At 36.7% G+C, this 12,844-nt stretch overlaps 1 protein-coding gene across 4 annotated transcripts in view; it reads right to left on the minus strand.

Annotated features, from left to right (window-relative positions):
• GALNT13 (polypeptide N-acetylgalactosaminyltransferase 13) overlaps positions 1-12,844 on the minus strand; it is a 573,465-nt gene that overhangs the window by 340,629 nt on the left and 219,992 nt on the right. For all 4 annotated transcript variants that reach the window (XM_066279813.1, XM_066279812.1, XM_066279811.1 and 1 more), the window contains exon 4: positions 749-917. In XM_066279813.1, the coding sequence (XP_066135910.1) occupies positions 749-917 (169 nt within the window). The remainder of the gene's footprint in view (positions 1-748; positions 918-12,844) is intronic.

Consider the following 12,844-nt stretch of genomic DNA (forward strand, 5'->3'; position numbering starts at 1 on the left):
ATTTACATAGAAGTGTATTCTGGAAAACAGCCGTAAATGTGGAAATTTTTAAAATCTCAAAGCAAATCTTTCTCACTTCCAAGAGTTTGCTTTTTAAGAGCTATATACTAGAATAACAATACTACAAATAAATATGTAATTTTATGACATCCATTAAAAATATGCTCAACTATCTAAAGTAAAGCATGGCTTACAGTTAATCACATACACATTGAATTTTTCAACTTAGTTTTCCATGCAATGTTATTATTTCCACGTGATTATTTCCTCCATGGCAAATAACTGGGCATTCAAATTATAAATGGCAGCATAAATTTCTGAAACCCATAATAAATACTTTTAAAGGGTCAAAGAATCACACAGGCAATTAGCTACTTTTATGTTAGAATAGCAAAGCATATAGTTTTTCAAATCAAAGTGTAAGAGCTTTGTATGATGGCAAGAAAATAATCTATTAAAGAGCATGTTTATTCTACAGAAGATAAAGTAAAGAAAAAGAAAAGAAAAAAAATCTCATAAAGAAAAACCTTTTAGGCTGTGTGCTTTGCAATTTTTTTTTTCACATAACATATTTTGCTCTGCTAAAGAAGAAAACAGTTCACATTTCTTATCATATGCATGCACAGTACTTTCTGACTATGGCACAGTTATTCAGAACCACACACTTCTAGAACATAAGTGATCTGAGTTAACAGAAGGTCTGAGATATTCTGAAATATATAAGATTACATAACACACATAAACTCACCCTTCTAATCTTACATCCGGCAGACTTCTGTTAAGGGCAATCAAATCACTGGCCATAAGGTTAAACTGATTGATTTTAAACAGTTCTTTCATTTTCTCCTGGTCATCTTTAGGAATCAGCACAGCCTTTCCCATTTCTCCTGGCCCTTCTTGGTTTCTTGAAATAACAGCTATAAAACACACAAACATAAAAACACAGATAATAAACTAAATAAATATGCCCATATGTTGAATTTGACTCTAAAGTGTATTATTTGTATACTGGCTTAATAATATATCCATCAAATATTTACCGTTTATTTACAAACCATACACTATACTAAACAACCTATTTTAATTCATTAACTCAATGTTACATGTTTCCTTTCAAGTCTAGACATATAACATGACCTTGCTAACCATTAAGTCTTAATAATCATATAATACAAACTACCAAAAGTAAAACTTCCCTCTGAAATATTTTTTAACATACTTGTTAGATAAGATAAAGTTGAACACTGGGCAGATAAAATTGTGCAAAATAAAACTTTTGAAGACAGAACCAAGATTAGTTCTTTTTTACATCAATTAATTGTTTTGAGATTTCACATACTTATGGCCATTATATCCTTGTAAAAGCAGGAAAGGTTGATAATCCTTTATCTCCATAACCAATGTGATTTCTTTGTCAAAGCATAAGTAAAAAGAATTTTCATGGTAGTGACATATAATTTCAAAGGTCAAGGTACATTTGGAGACTATGTACTACATAACTGGGACTTCACACCAATACCTTGGCTTGACTGTTTATTAAGAAAGGTCAGCCTGACCAGGCAGTGGTGCAGTGGATACAGCATTGGACTAGGATAGGGAGGACCCAGGTTCAAAACCTCAAGGTCACTGGCTTAAGCGTGGGCTTACCAACTTGAGCGTGGACTCACCAGCTTGAGCGCAGGGTTGCCAGCTTGAGTGTAGGATCATAGCCATGACCCATGGTTGCTGGCTTGAGCCCAAAGAACTCTGGCTTGAAGCCCAAGGTCACTGGCTTGAGCAAATTGTCACTCGCTCTGCTGTAGCCCCCGGGTCAAAGCACATATGAGAAAGCAATCAATGAACAACTAAGGTGCGCAATGAAGAACTGGTGCTTCTCATCTCTCTCCCTTCCTGTCTGTCTGTCCTTATCTGTCCCTGTCTCTGACACTCTCTCTGTCTCTCTCAAAAACAAAACAAAACAAACAAACAAACCAAAAAAACCAGAGAGAGAGCTCAGGATTCAATACACAGGCTAATGTTCTTACAATTTCCTCCGAGTAGTCACTTCACTAACATCCTTATTACCTATAAAATATCTGTTTCAATATATGTCTGTGTGCTGGGAGGTGCACACACATGTCTCCATGTATGTTAACATATAATAATAAAACAAGGTTCTAGACACTCCTAATGTACCCTTAACTTATTCTTCACAATGATATTAAGTTAAAGTGAAAGAAATGTGTTTCTGGTCCTGACTCTTCCAGTATCTTTCTAAAGGATAACTCTTAACATGTTAGCCTAATAGAATTTTATTTCCAATACTTTAGAGGGAAACTTTAAACCCAGATTACCTTAAATACTGTAGGAACTTAAAGAATATAATGTATATGAAAATAATATCATAATATTTCATAAAATACAAATTCTGTACTAACATAATATAGTCAAAACTAGAATAAAACAATAAAAGTCTCCCTCTTGACCTTTATAATTATAAAACATCGTTATAATTACCACTTTGGCCAGCTAATTTAGCATCATTATAATATGCCAAGGTTGTAAGTTCAATGCCCAATCAGGGCACATATAAAAATCAACCAATGCATGCATAAATGAGTGAAACAAACCAATGTTTCTCTCTCTCTCTCTCCTTCCCTCTCTCCAAAAATCAATAAATAAAAATTTTTAAAAAATGGAATTACTAGTACTAATATACAGTTGACTTTCCAGTTGATTATTCTATGGGGAAGGCTATTCTGACTTTGGAATGGCATGAGTCAAATTTTAAAAGAGAATGGGCACCTCTAAGGATCTTCATATATGAGTATCTGGAGAGGGTATTAGCCTGGAAATCCTCTTATATATAAGAACTGGAAATACTTAAAGTAAAAAAGATATATATGTCCATATCAAACTATTTTAAAAGTTATCCCTTAAAGTTTATAAAGAGTCTTATTCACTTGAAGAAGCAAAATAGACATGATGGCAGGAATTTTATGAAACAGCATATTTTGCTCAACTTAAGAAATAAAATTCTAACAGTAACATGATCCCTTGGGATACTGTAAGCTTATTGTTCCTAAAATAAAATGGAGTTGTTGGAGCTGGCTTTGGATGAATCTGTGCTGTGGGTGAGAACTTGGACTTAGATAGGTATTAAGATACTGTCCATTTCTAGGGTTTCTTTTAAGTTTTGTTTCTAAAGAAAGTGTTAAAAAATATTTCTAGCATTCTCTCAAGAGTCTTCTAATTCTGAAGTAAGGAACATAATCAGACTATATAATACTATCTATTGACAATGGTATGTTGCATATATAGGAACACCTATACTTATATATATCTGCAAATCCCTTTAAGTTTCTTCTACATAGTTTAAAGAAAAAAAAAACCTACATATCCATAAAATACCATTTTCTCCCCACAAAGTAAAAAAACAAAAAGAACTGTCATTAAAGTATGTGCACGAATTTTCTACTCTAGTAGGCAAATGTAATAGAGACATCTTGATTATTGATTTAAATACAAACAAAAATATCCCAAATCCAAAGCTGGTTTGGACTACAAAAATAGATTAATATACTATGCAGTAAGTTATCTTCTTCCTAATTATATGGTGAAATCATAAAAAATGTTAAATAATTAATCTGACTATTAAATGACATTAAAGTCATGAGTCACCTAATGAAATTTCAATCAATGATGGACCATATGTTATCCGTGGTTTTCAATTGCCAGTCTGTGGGCCAGTGTCAGTCTGCAAAAGAGTAAACCACCCTGAGGTTGTATGAAGATTATAATATCAACTGCAGACTGGCGGTTGAAAATCACTGACATATATGACACTGGTCCCAAATGGTGTTGATAAAACTGAAACATTCCTATTGCCTAATGATGTCACAGTCATCCTAAGGTCATAAAGCAACACATCACTCACAAGTTTATGGTGAGGTAGTATAAGCTAACTAACTGTTGCTTAAAATTACAGTACTTACATACAATCATGTTCAGTACATAATACTTGATAATGATCATAAACAACTGTTACTAGTTTATGTATTTACTATACTATACATTTTACCATTATTTTAGACTGTACTCATTTTACTTATTTAAAAAGTGTGTTGTCAAACAGTATGCCACATTATATCAACTACTGCCTATCTCTAGTGTTTACTATGCCTTTCAATTGCATTTGTTATGGCGGAAAGTCTAACTATTGGACTATCCCAGTTTCTCTTCTTCCTGGGCACACAGCTATGAAGTGTTGTCCAGTCTCCCTTGCAGTTAAGTGTGGTCTCATAACTGATGATATGATCCAATTCCAGGCCATGTCCATAACAACTTCCCATTGTGATTTACCATATTCTTGCCCTTGCAATGTCAACCTTTGAAGCTACTGAAAACATCAGAGACAGCACAAGAAGACAGTAACACGGGTGTCTGAGTGACACTTGGGGGTGTGTCATTAGCTGATCAGGTACAGCAGTCCCCCTTCATCCATTTTCACCTTCTTCAGTTTAACTTATCTGTGGTCAACTGTGAACCAATAACATTAAATAGAAACTTCTAGAAATAAGTGAATTGTAAATTTTAAATTGTGTGCCATTTTGAGGACTTCACTTCATCCCATATTTAGGTACTGTATCATCTCATCTAGTCACAAGACTAAGAAGGGTGAGGACAGTACAATAAGATATTTAGAAAGAGACCATATTCACAAGACCTAATAGTATATTATAGTATTATAATTGCTCTCTTATTGGTTTTATTGCTACCATTTTATTTTGCATAATTCATAAATTAAGCTTTAATAACAGTATGTATGTACAGGAAAAACTATATATAGGTTTTGGTATTATTGCTGTTTCAGGCATCCACTAGGGGTCTTAAAATATTTCTTTTTGGGGTAAGGAGTGACTGCTGTGTACACACTGCATAATTTACATGAGAGAATGAATGACTCTCTTGATTATAATTTCAGAGTGCTTTGCTCTTTCCCCATTAATCTATGAGGACTCACCAATACATTCTGCCTCAACTTTGACTCAGCCAAGTGCCTGGCACTGTTCATTCAATCAGCGAATAAAATAAAAAGAATAGAAGGAAACTTGAGATAATCTAGTTCTTCCATCAAAAGACTGATGAATAGAATAATTCAAATAGAGCTTTTTCTCAACTCAGAGGTGCATAAAATTATTGCTTGTAGTATTCAAAAAAGAAGTCAACCTCTACTTCATATTTTTATATTAAATATTAGTCCTCACTAGAATTTAATATTTGGGTTGAAAATAATATGTAGCTACATCATAAGTAAATATAATATATATACATCAGTACAAGCTCAAAAATGTTTACTGATAATGGCACACAATAAAAATGTATGGGAACTGTGGGTTTAGGGGATTTTAATGAGATCACAAATCGGATGCTAAGCAGATAGTTAAAAGAAAACATTTAAATAAAGTGAGCATGTGATTAACTTCTTTTCAATTCCCAATGTTTTAACTTCTAAAAAAAATAATAGTTTGTATAACTATTACAAATGATTCTCAATAATAATACAAAGTATGGCTGCCTAAATATCGGCAGTTATCAGCCTTACAATCACGGACAAATTACTTTGCCCTTATTACCCATAAACTCTTCTATAAAATATTTAAATAACTACACAGTGTTGTTTAAAGAAAATGTTAAATGCCCATATCACACCTATAATATTCTATATAAGATAATAAAACATAGCTTATAATTTATGATTCAAGAATTATTTTTAAAAATATATTCCAAGAAATATAAATATGCCTACAGTTTTATATGCATTGATGATTAAAGTATTATGTTTGTACATGCAGGCAAATAGTATATATATAAATATATATATTATCTCTTTCTATATATACATATGCTAAATATTATATACTGTGGTATCTATACAAAGAAAACAATGCAGCAATTAAAATTGAGCAATGAAAATGTAGATGTTCATATAACCTAAGTGGGAAAAGGGGTCATGAAACAATGTTACAAAATAAACTCATTTCCATTAAGAAAATAGTTAATGACGTGTATGATGACTATGTCACCAATGAAGAGCAGCAGTGACTTGTTAGATTTAGGGCTTTTACATTCTTCAGCATTATCTGTGTTTTCTAAATCAGCTCAACATTACCTAATAGATTTTAGCCTCACATTAATCAAAAGCCTGGTTTCAGTGAAAATGGATATAACCTGGCTTTTATAGAGACAGTTATAAAATAAAGTTAGTGGATGCTGGAAGCATTTAAAAAAAAAGAGAGATCAATGTTGGGTGGAATCCCTGAAGGAAGAAAAGTTTCTTAATGTCTTAATGTACATAAGATGACAAGCAGGTAGAAGAAGACAAATAAAGAATTGTGGTTAGTCCTTAGGAAAATTTCCCAACAAAATCTGTTCCAATTTACAGATAAGAAAACAATTAGGACAAGTACAGGTACAGGCCTAAGACAGCCCCGTGTGAGTCTGAACATTGTCCACTGTGAACCGCACGTGGGAGGGAAGCCCTGTGGGAGCCCTGTGGCCTGCAGGACAGATGAGGACAAGGAGGGTGTGTGCACGCCTCTGCCCTGTGGCTGGGACATCACAGACACCTTGAGGTGCGTCCTGATTTCATCCTGGCCAGCATCCTGTGGGCAGCCTGTTCCCCCTGGAGAACCTCAGCTATGTAGAGAGGCCTCTGGGAAAGGTGGGGAAGGTGGCAAGCAGGGCACCCCCTGGCCAGCACTCAGGTGCTTGCTCTGCTGCACCCCGCCCCTCTAGTGTTTCTGCCCTGTAAATAGGGGAGGGAAGGAGGGAAGGAGGGGAATGAAGAAAGGAAGGAGAGAGGGAGGGAGGGAGGGAGGGAGGGAGGGAGGGAGGAAGGAAGGAAGGAAGGAAGGAAGGAAGGAAGGAAGGAAGGAAGGAAGGAAGGAAGGAAGGAAGGAAGGAAGGAAGGAAGGAAGGAAGGAAATGTGGAGGGAGGGAGGGAGGGAGGGAAAACAATTAGTAGATAAGCAAGCACATGTAGCAAAGTCCTTGGTTCATTTTAGGAAAAAGCAAATCCTTGTATTAATATAAGTTTTCACTTTTCTTTCACAGGCATCCTTACAGAACATTTATGCATCTATTAAAGCCAATATTAACCTTATATACAGTAAGAGGTTGTCTGCCTTGTGTTAGTGTTATCAATGCTTTCTGGAAACAACTGACCCAACTTATAAAGTATTTACTTATAAAGGTAATAAAATCATGATAAAATATGTACATATTTCCTTCTCTATTAAGAATGAGCTTCCTCATTAAAAGAATTTAAATATAGTAATCCTCAACTTGCAATTCCTCCAGTGACAGCCTTAGTTTCAGCTTTGAAGAGGAAATCTCTCCATCCCCCCTACTTCTGCATACATTACCAAAAAACAAAATAAACAAAACAAAAGCCCATGAATTCTTTGGAAAGAAAAACATCAGTATGACTTGAAGATGCTTTCAGAAGCCCTTTGTAAGGGGACATCAAAGTGAAACAATGGCCATTTTAAAGAAGTCCCTTACATAAACCTACATTCATTAGAAATTGTTCCTAAGATACACAATAATAAACTCAGCACTTGATATATCATCCCAGATATGATTCATCAATTCTGAAAAAAATAAAAATCTTTTGACCAAAAAAAATATATAAAATACTGCATTCATTGAATGTACATCTAATTATGGAAGTAGAAACATTTTAAAAATAATTTTTGACTAGAATATTTTATTTATTATAAAGCAGCAAAAAATATCTAATTTGTTAACTAATATTAGTCACAGAAAATGTGATGCAACTATTTCTTGGTTGTTATGATTCCATGTCTGAAAAGTAAAAACCCCCTTCGCAAAATCTGCAATTAACAATTATAAAATAATTCTGAATTAAGTACAAGCAGAAAAATGAATCATGTCAAATACCCTGAAGTATTTTAAGTCATGTAATTAAATCTACTGCTGGATTATGAGGCTTTGTTAATGATAGTTGTGCTGAATGTCCTTTTCTTCCTTCCTTTCTTTTTTTTCTTTCTTTCTTTTTTCTTTCTTTCTTTCTTTCTTTTTTTTTTCTTTCTCTCCCTCTCTTTCATTCTTTCGACAATTAAATTTAACAGGGTGACACTGGGCAAAATACATAGATTCAGAAAAAACATCTCCACATCATTTGGATAGTTGATTATGCTGTATACCCATCACCCAAAGTCAAATCCTTTTCTGTCACCCTATATTTTGTTTCTCTTTAGCCCCTCCTCTTCCCCCATCCCCCTCCCTCTCTACTCCTCCTTCCTCCCTGGTAACCACTGCACCCCTGTCTATGTCCATGGGTCTCAACTTTGTGCCCCACCTATGTATGGAATCATACAGTTCTTAGCTTTCTCTGATTTATTTATTTCACTCAGTATAATGTTATCAAGGTCCATCCCTGTTGTAAATGATACTATGTCATCATTTCTATGGCTGAGTAGTATTCCATAGTATATATGTACCACATCTTCTTTATCCAATCCTCTACTGAAGGACATTTTGGCTGTTTCCATGTCTTGGCCACCGTGACCAATGCTGTGATGAACATGGAGGTGCATGTGTCTTTATGTACCAGTGTTTTCAAGTTTTGTGTGTATATCATTGCTAACTATTCAAGAAATACAAATCAAAACTACAATGAGATACCACCTCACACCTATTAGATTAGCTATTCTAAACAAAACTTATAATAACATATGCTGAAGAGGCTGTAGAGAAAAAGGAACCTCCATTCAATGTTCTTGAAAATGTAAATTAGTGCTACCATTATGGAAGAAAGTATGGTGGTTCCTCAAAAAATTAAGAATAGAACTACCATATGAACCAGCAATCCTTTATTTTTTTTAAGCCTTCCAGTCCCCATAGGTTGCTAACTTTTATGTTCACATCAACCAGGCTCCCCTCCCTTCTGATTTTTGGTTGGGAAGCTACTGAGATGTGTTAGGAGACAGAAGATTAATGAAGTTGAAGTATTTATTTCCTTAGTTCCCTCTCTGTGGGGTTACTGAGGGATGACTTTCTCACTCAGTGTTACTGTCAGGGGAACGTCCTATGACTGGTTAATGAAGTAAGAAACAGTTCAAGTCTAGATTAAATAGGATTCTACTCTCAACACTAGACCTGCTGGAAGCTGCTACTTTACAGCTCTACTCAGGGGTGGTCCTGAGAATCAGTAGGTGAGATAAGATCCCTACCTACAAGGCAGACTTCAGAGAGGCAACTTGAATAATGTATGAACAGAGAAAGGACTTGAGGTAGGGACCTACACAACTCCATGAGCAGTAGCTAACAGTTTGGGGAGCAGGTGAGAGATTTAAAGGAACAAGAATAAAAAATTAATAACAGTAAGTCTGATGAGAGAAGTGTATAAGTGGTCTCCTCAAAATAGATGCAGAAGTGGATATTAATGTTCAATATAATCTTCCAGGAAGGGCTTCCCCTGCAGAGAAACCTCCAAACACTCAGATGGACAAAATTATCCTTCCTATAACTGTCAACAAGTCTCTTTTTTTCAGTAAATCTTTTTCCAGGTATTCAATGGAGGAAAATGTACTAAAGGTCAGGATAACTAATATGAAGACTATGCATATATTTGACATGAACTTGCACCACAGTTAATATACAGTGTGTCCGTAAAGTCATGGTGCACTTTTGACCCATCACAGGAAAGCAACAGAAGACGATAGAAATGTGAAATCTGTACCAAATAAAAGGAAAACCCTCCCAGTTTCTGTAGGATGATGTGGCAGCATGTGCGCATATGCAGATGATGATGTGACACCATGTATACAGTGGAGCAGCCCACGGCCATGCCAGTTGAGATGTGGACGGTACAGAGGAAAGTTCAGTGTGTTCTGTGGCTCGCTAAATTAGAATCTGTGACCAAAGTGCAAGCATGTTTATAACGAAGAGCCACCACATTACTCAGTGGGATAAGCAGTTGAAGGAAACCAGCAGTTTGGTGGAGAACCCCTGTTCTGGTAGGCCATCAGTCAGTGATGAGTCTGTAGAGGCTATACGGGATAGCTACCTAAGGAGCCCTAAAAAATCTGTGCGTGAGCCCACATCAAACTGCACTGAATAGGTATGAAACTGGGAGAGTTTTCCTTTTATTTGGTGCAGATTTCACATTTCTATTGTCTTCTGTTGCTTTCCTATGACAGGTCAAAAGTGCACCATGACTTGACGGACACACTGTAGTTATGGCTATGCAACCTTCTAATAACAGAAGAGAACCCAAAGCCATTCACATGGCATCATTGTTGACTAACTGGTGTGAGGTTGATTTTATTAGACCACTTTCATCATTGTGAGGAAAAATGTCTTCTTACAGGAAGAGAGAGATATCTGGAATTTGTGTTCTCTGGCTACAATTCTGCCAGCACCACCATTTGTAGACTTATAAAATCCTTATTTTTCTTGAATTTTGACAAAATCTGACCTTAGAAAAAAGGAAAATAATTCATGGCAAAAGAAATATGACGTTGTGCTCACCCAAAATACCCCTGGTCTCACATCCTCACCATCTGAGAATAGCTGACCTGATACAATAGAATAATCTGCTCAAGACTGCAGGAGCAAAATTTGGGATACAATGTATAGATTTGGGATGTCATCCCCCAGGATGTTATATACCCGTATCCAAAGTGTGATATCCTATCTCCTGTAGATAGAATGCACAGGTTTAGGAATCACAAAAGGAAATAAGAATGAAATCTGTCAGAAAATAACTCACTGAAGCAATAGTTGCTTTCTGTCTCTCACCTCAGACTCTGTGAGTAGAAGGGTACTATTTTCCTTGTGAGAAGTTCTTCCAACTAGAGAACATAATCATGGCTTTGTTAAATTGGAAACTGAGTCTGCACTCTGGCCAATATGAGCTCCTTAAGCTGTTGAATATACTGGTAGAGAAAGGGACCAAATAATGGTTGAAGTGATTGGTGTTATTTACCTACAGGAAATTATCCCACTGCCATACAATGAAATGAGCCATATCTGGAACTTGAAGATTTTTTCTGGAGTACCTCACTTCTGAAATAGGCTGGACAACAGAACAATGAGCCAATCCAATAAAAGCTAACTAATCAAAGGCATCTACCACAGGATCATGCAGCACCAGGTAAAGAATACTATACAGACTAGTTACTGCCAGAGCATAGGCTACACATTGCATGAGTTTAGCTAAAAAAAAAAAAAAAAAAAAAAAAAAAAAAAAGGCCCTGGCTGGATAGCTCAGTGGTAGCGCATTGGCCCAGTGTGTGGATGTCCTAGGCTCAATTCCTGATCAAGGCACACAGAAGAAGTGACCCATCTGCTTCTGCATCCTTCCCACCCCCTCTTTTTTCCTCCTTCTCTCCACCTCCACAATTCATGGCTTGATTGGCTCAGTTGGGTAGACCCCTGGCACTGAGGTTGGCTCCATGACCTCTGCCTCGGAAAATAAAAATAGCTCAGTTGTGGAGCACCAGAGCAACTCCTCAGATGGGCAAAGTATTGCTGCATAGGGGGCTTCCTACGTAGATCCTGGTTGGGGTGCATATGGGAGTCTGTCTTAATTTTAAAAAAAGGAAAGAAAAGAAAAAAAAAGAAAGGAAAGGAAATTATCATCTAAGTCCTCATGAGCAGCCACAGAAGTCATGAAACTATGGCAGCTATAATTTACATTACTTATGAATCCCTTTCCCTACTTTTGTTTAAATACTTCATATAAAGAATATTAAAGTTTGCTACCATTTTAGATTTTGTTTGGGAATATGACTAAACTGACATTAATTCACAGGATATAGCAATAATGGGATTTGTTATCCCTTGTATTAGGGAGACATTTTTTTTTCTGAAGCTGGAAACGGGAAGAGACAGTCAGACTCCCGCATGCACCTGACAGGACAGGGATCCACCTGGCACGCCCACCAGGGGGCGATGCTCTGCCCTCTGTGGCATTGCTCTGTTGCGACCAGAGCCACTCTAGCGCCTGGGGCAGAGGCCATCCTTGCTCCAGTGGAGCCTCGGCTGCAGGAGGGGAAGAGAGAGACAGAGAGGAAGGAGAGGGGGAGGGGTGGAGAAGCAGATGGGCGCTTCTCCTGTGTGTCCTGGCCGGGAATCGAACCCGGGACTTCTGCACGCCAGGCCGACACTCTACCACTGAGCCAACTGGCCAGGGCCAGGAGACATTTTTTTCATCTGGAAAGGAGTAGAAAGAGGAGTGGAATGCAGGGAAATTTCAATTTGTTCCCTCAGATCCACACTCCACTCTTTATCTTTCTTAAACTATTCCCCAGGAGGCTGACCTTTATGAACTACAACTGGAATTTCTCCAATGGCTTCTGACTGGATTTGGCCAAAAGAAGAAACCAATAAAAGTTTGGATAGTCAAGATGTTCACTCTCTTAGCTCTTCCTTAGGCTGTAGTCACAAACTGGCTCTGTCCCCAAACCAAAGGCTACAGTCTCTGTCAGGTGTTCCTTTCCATAGACATACATAACTGCTTCCTCCTATTCCATTTAAGGGCAGGTGTAGTAATGAGTTAACACCTGATGACCAGCCCCAGTAAACTACTACCCCTTCTTGCTTTTTCTAAGCTCTCTTGACTCCTTTGTAAATAACCCTTGCATTATATTCTCCTTGGCTACTTGGTTGAAACGTGGCATGTTTCCTGCTGATAAAAGAATTTAGAAAGGTATATGGGAACTGTAGTGGATTTCCCGCTTAAAGACAAAATTTACAGTTAAAGCACTTCAGCAGTTAACTACTCATCATTTTCTCTGGATTGAATTCTACTTTAATTCTCTAATATACTTTC

Source organism: Saccopteryx bilineata, chromosome 5, assembly GCF_036850765.1.
Source record: "Saccopteryx bilineata isolate mSacBil1 chromosome 5, mSacBil1_pri_phased_curated, whole genome shotgun sequence".
Lineage (NCBI taxonomy): Eukaryota > Metazoa > Chordata > Mammalia > Chiroptera > Emballonuridae > Saccopteryx > Saccopteryx bilineata.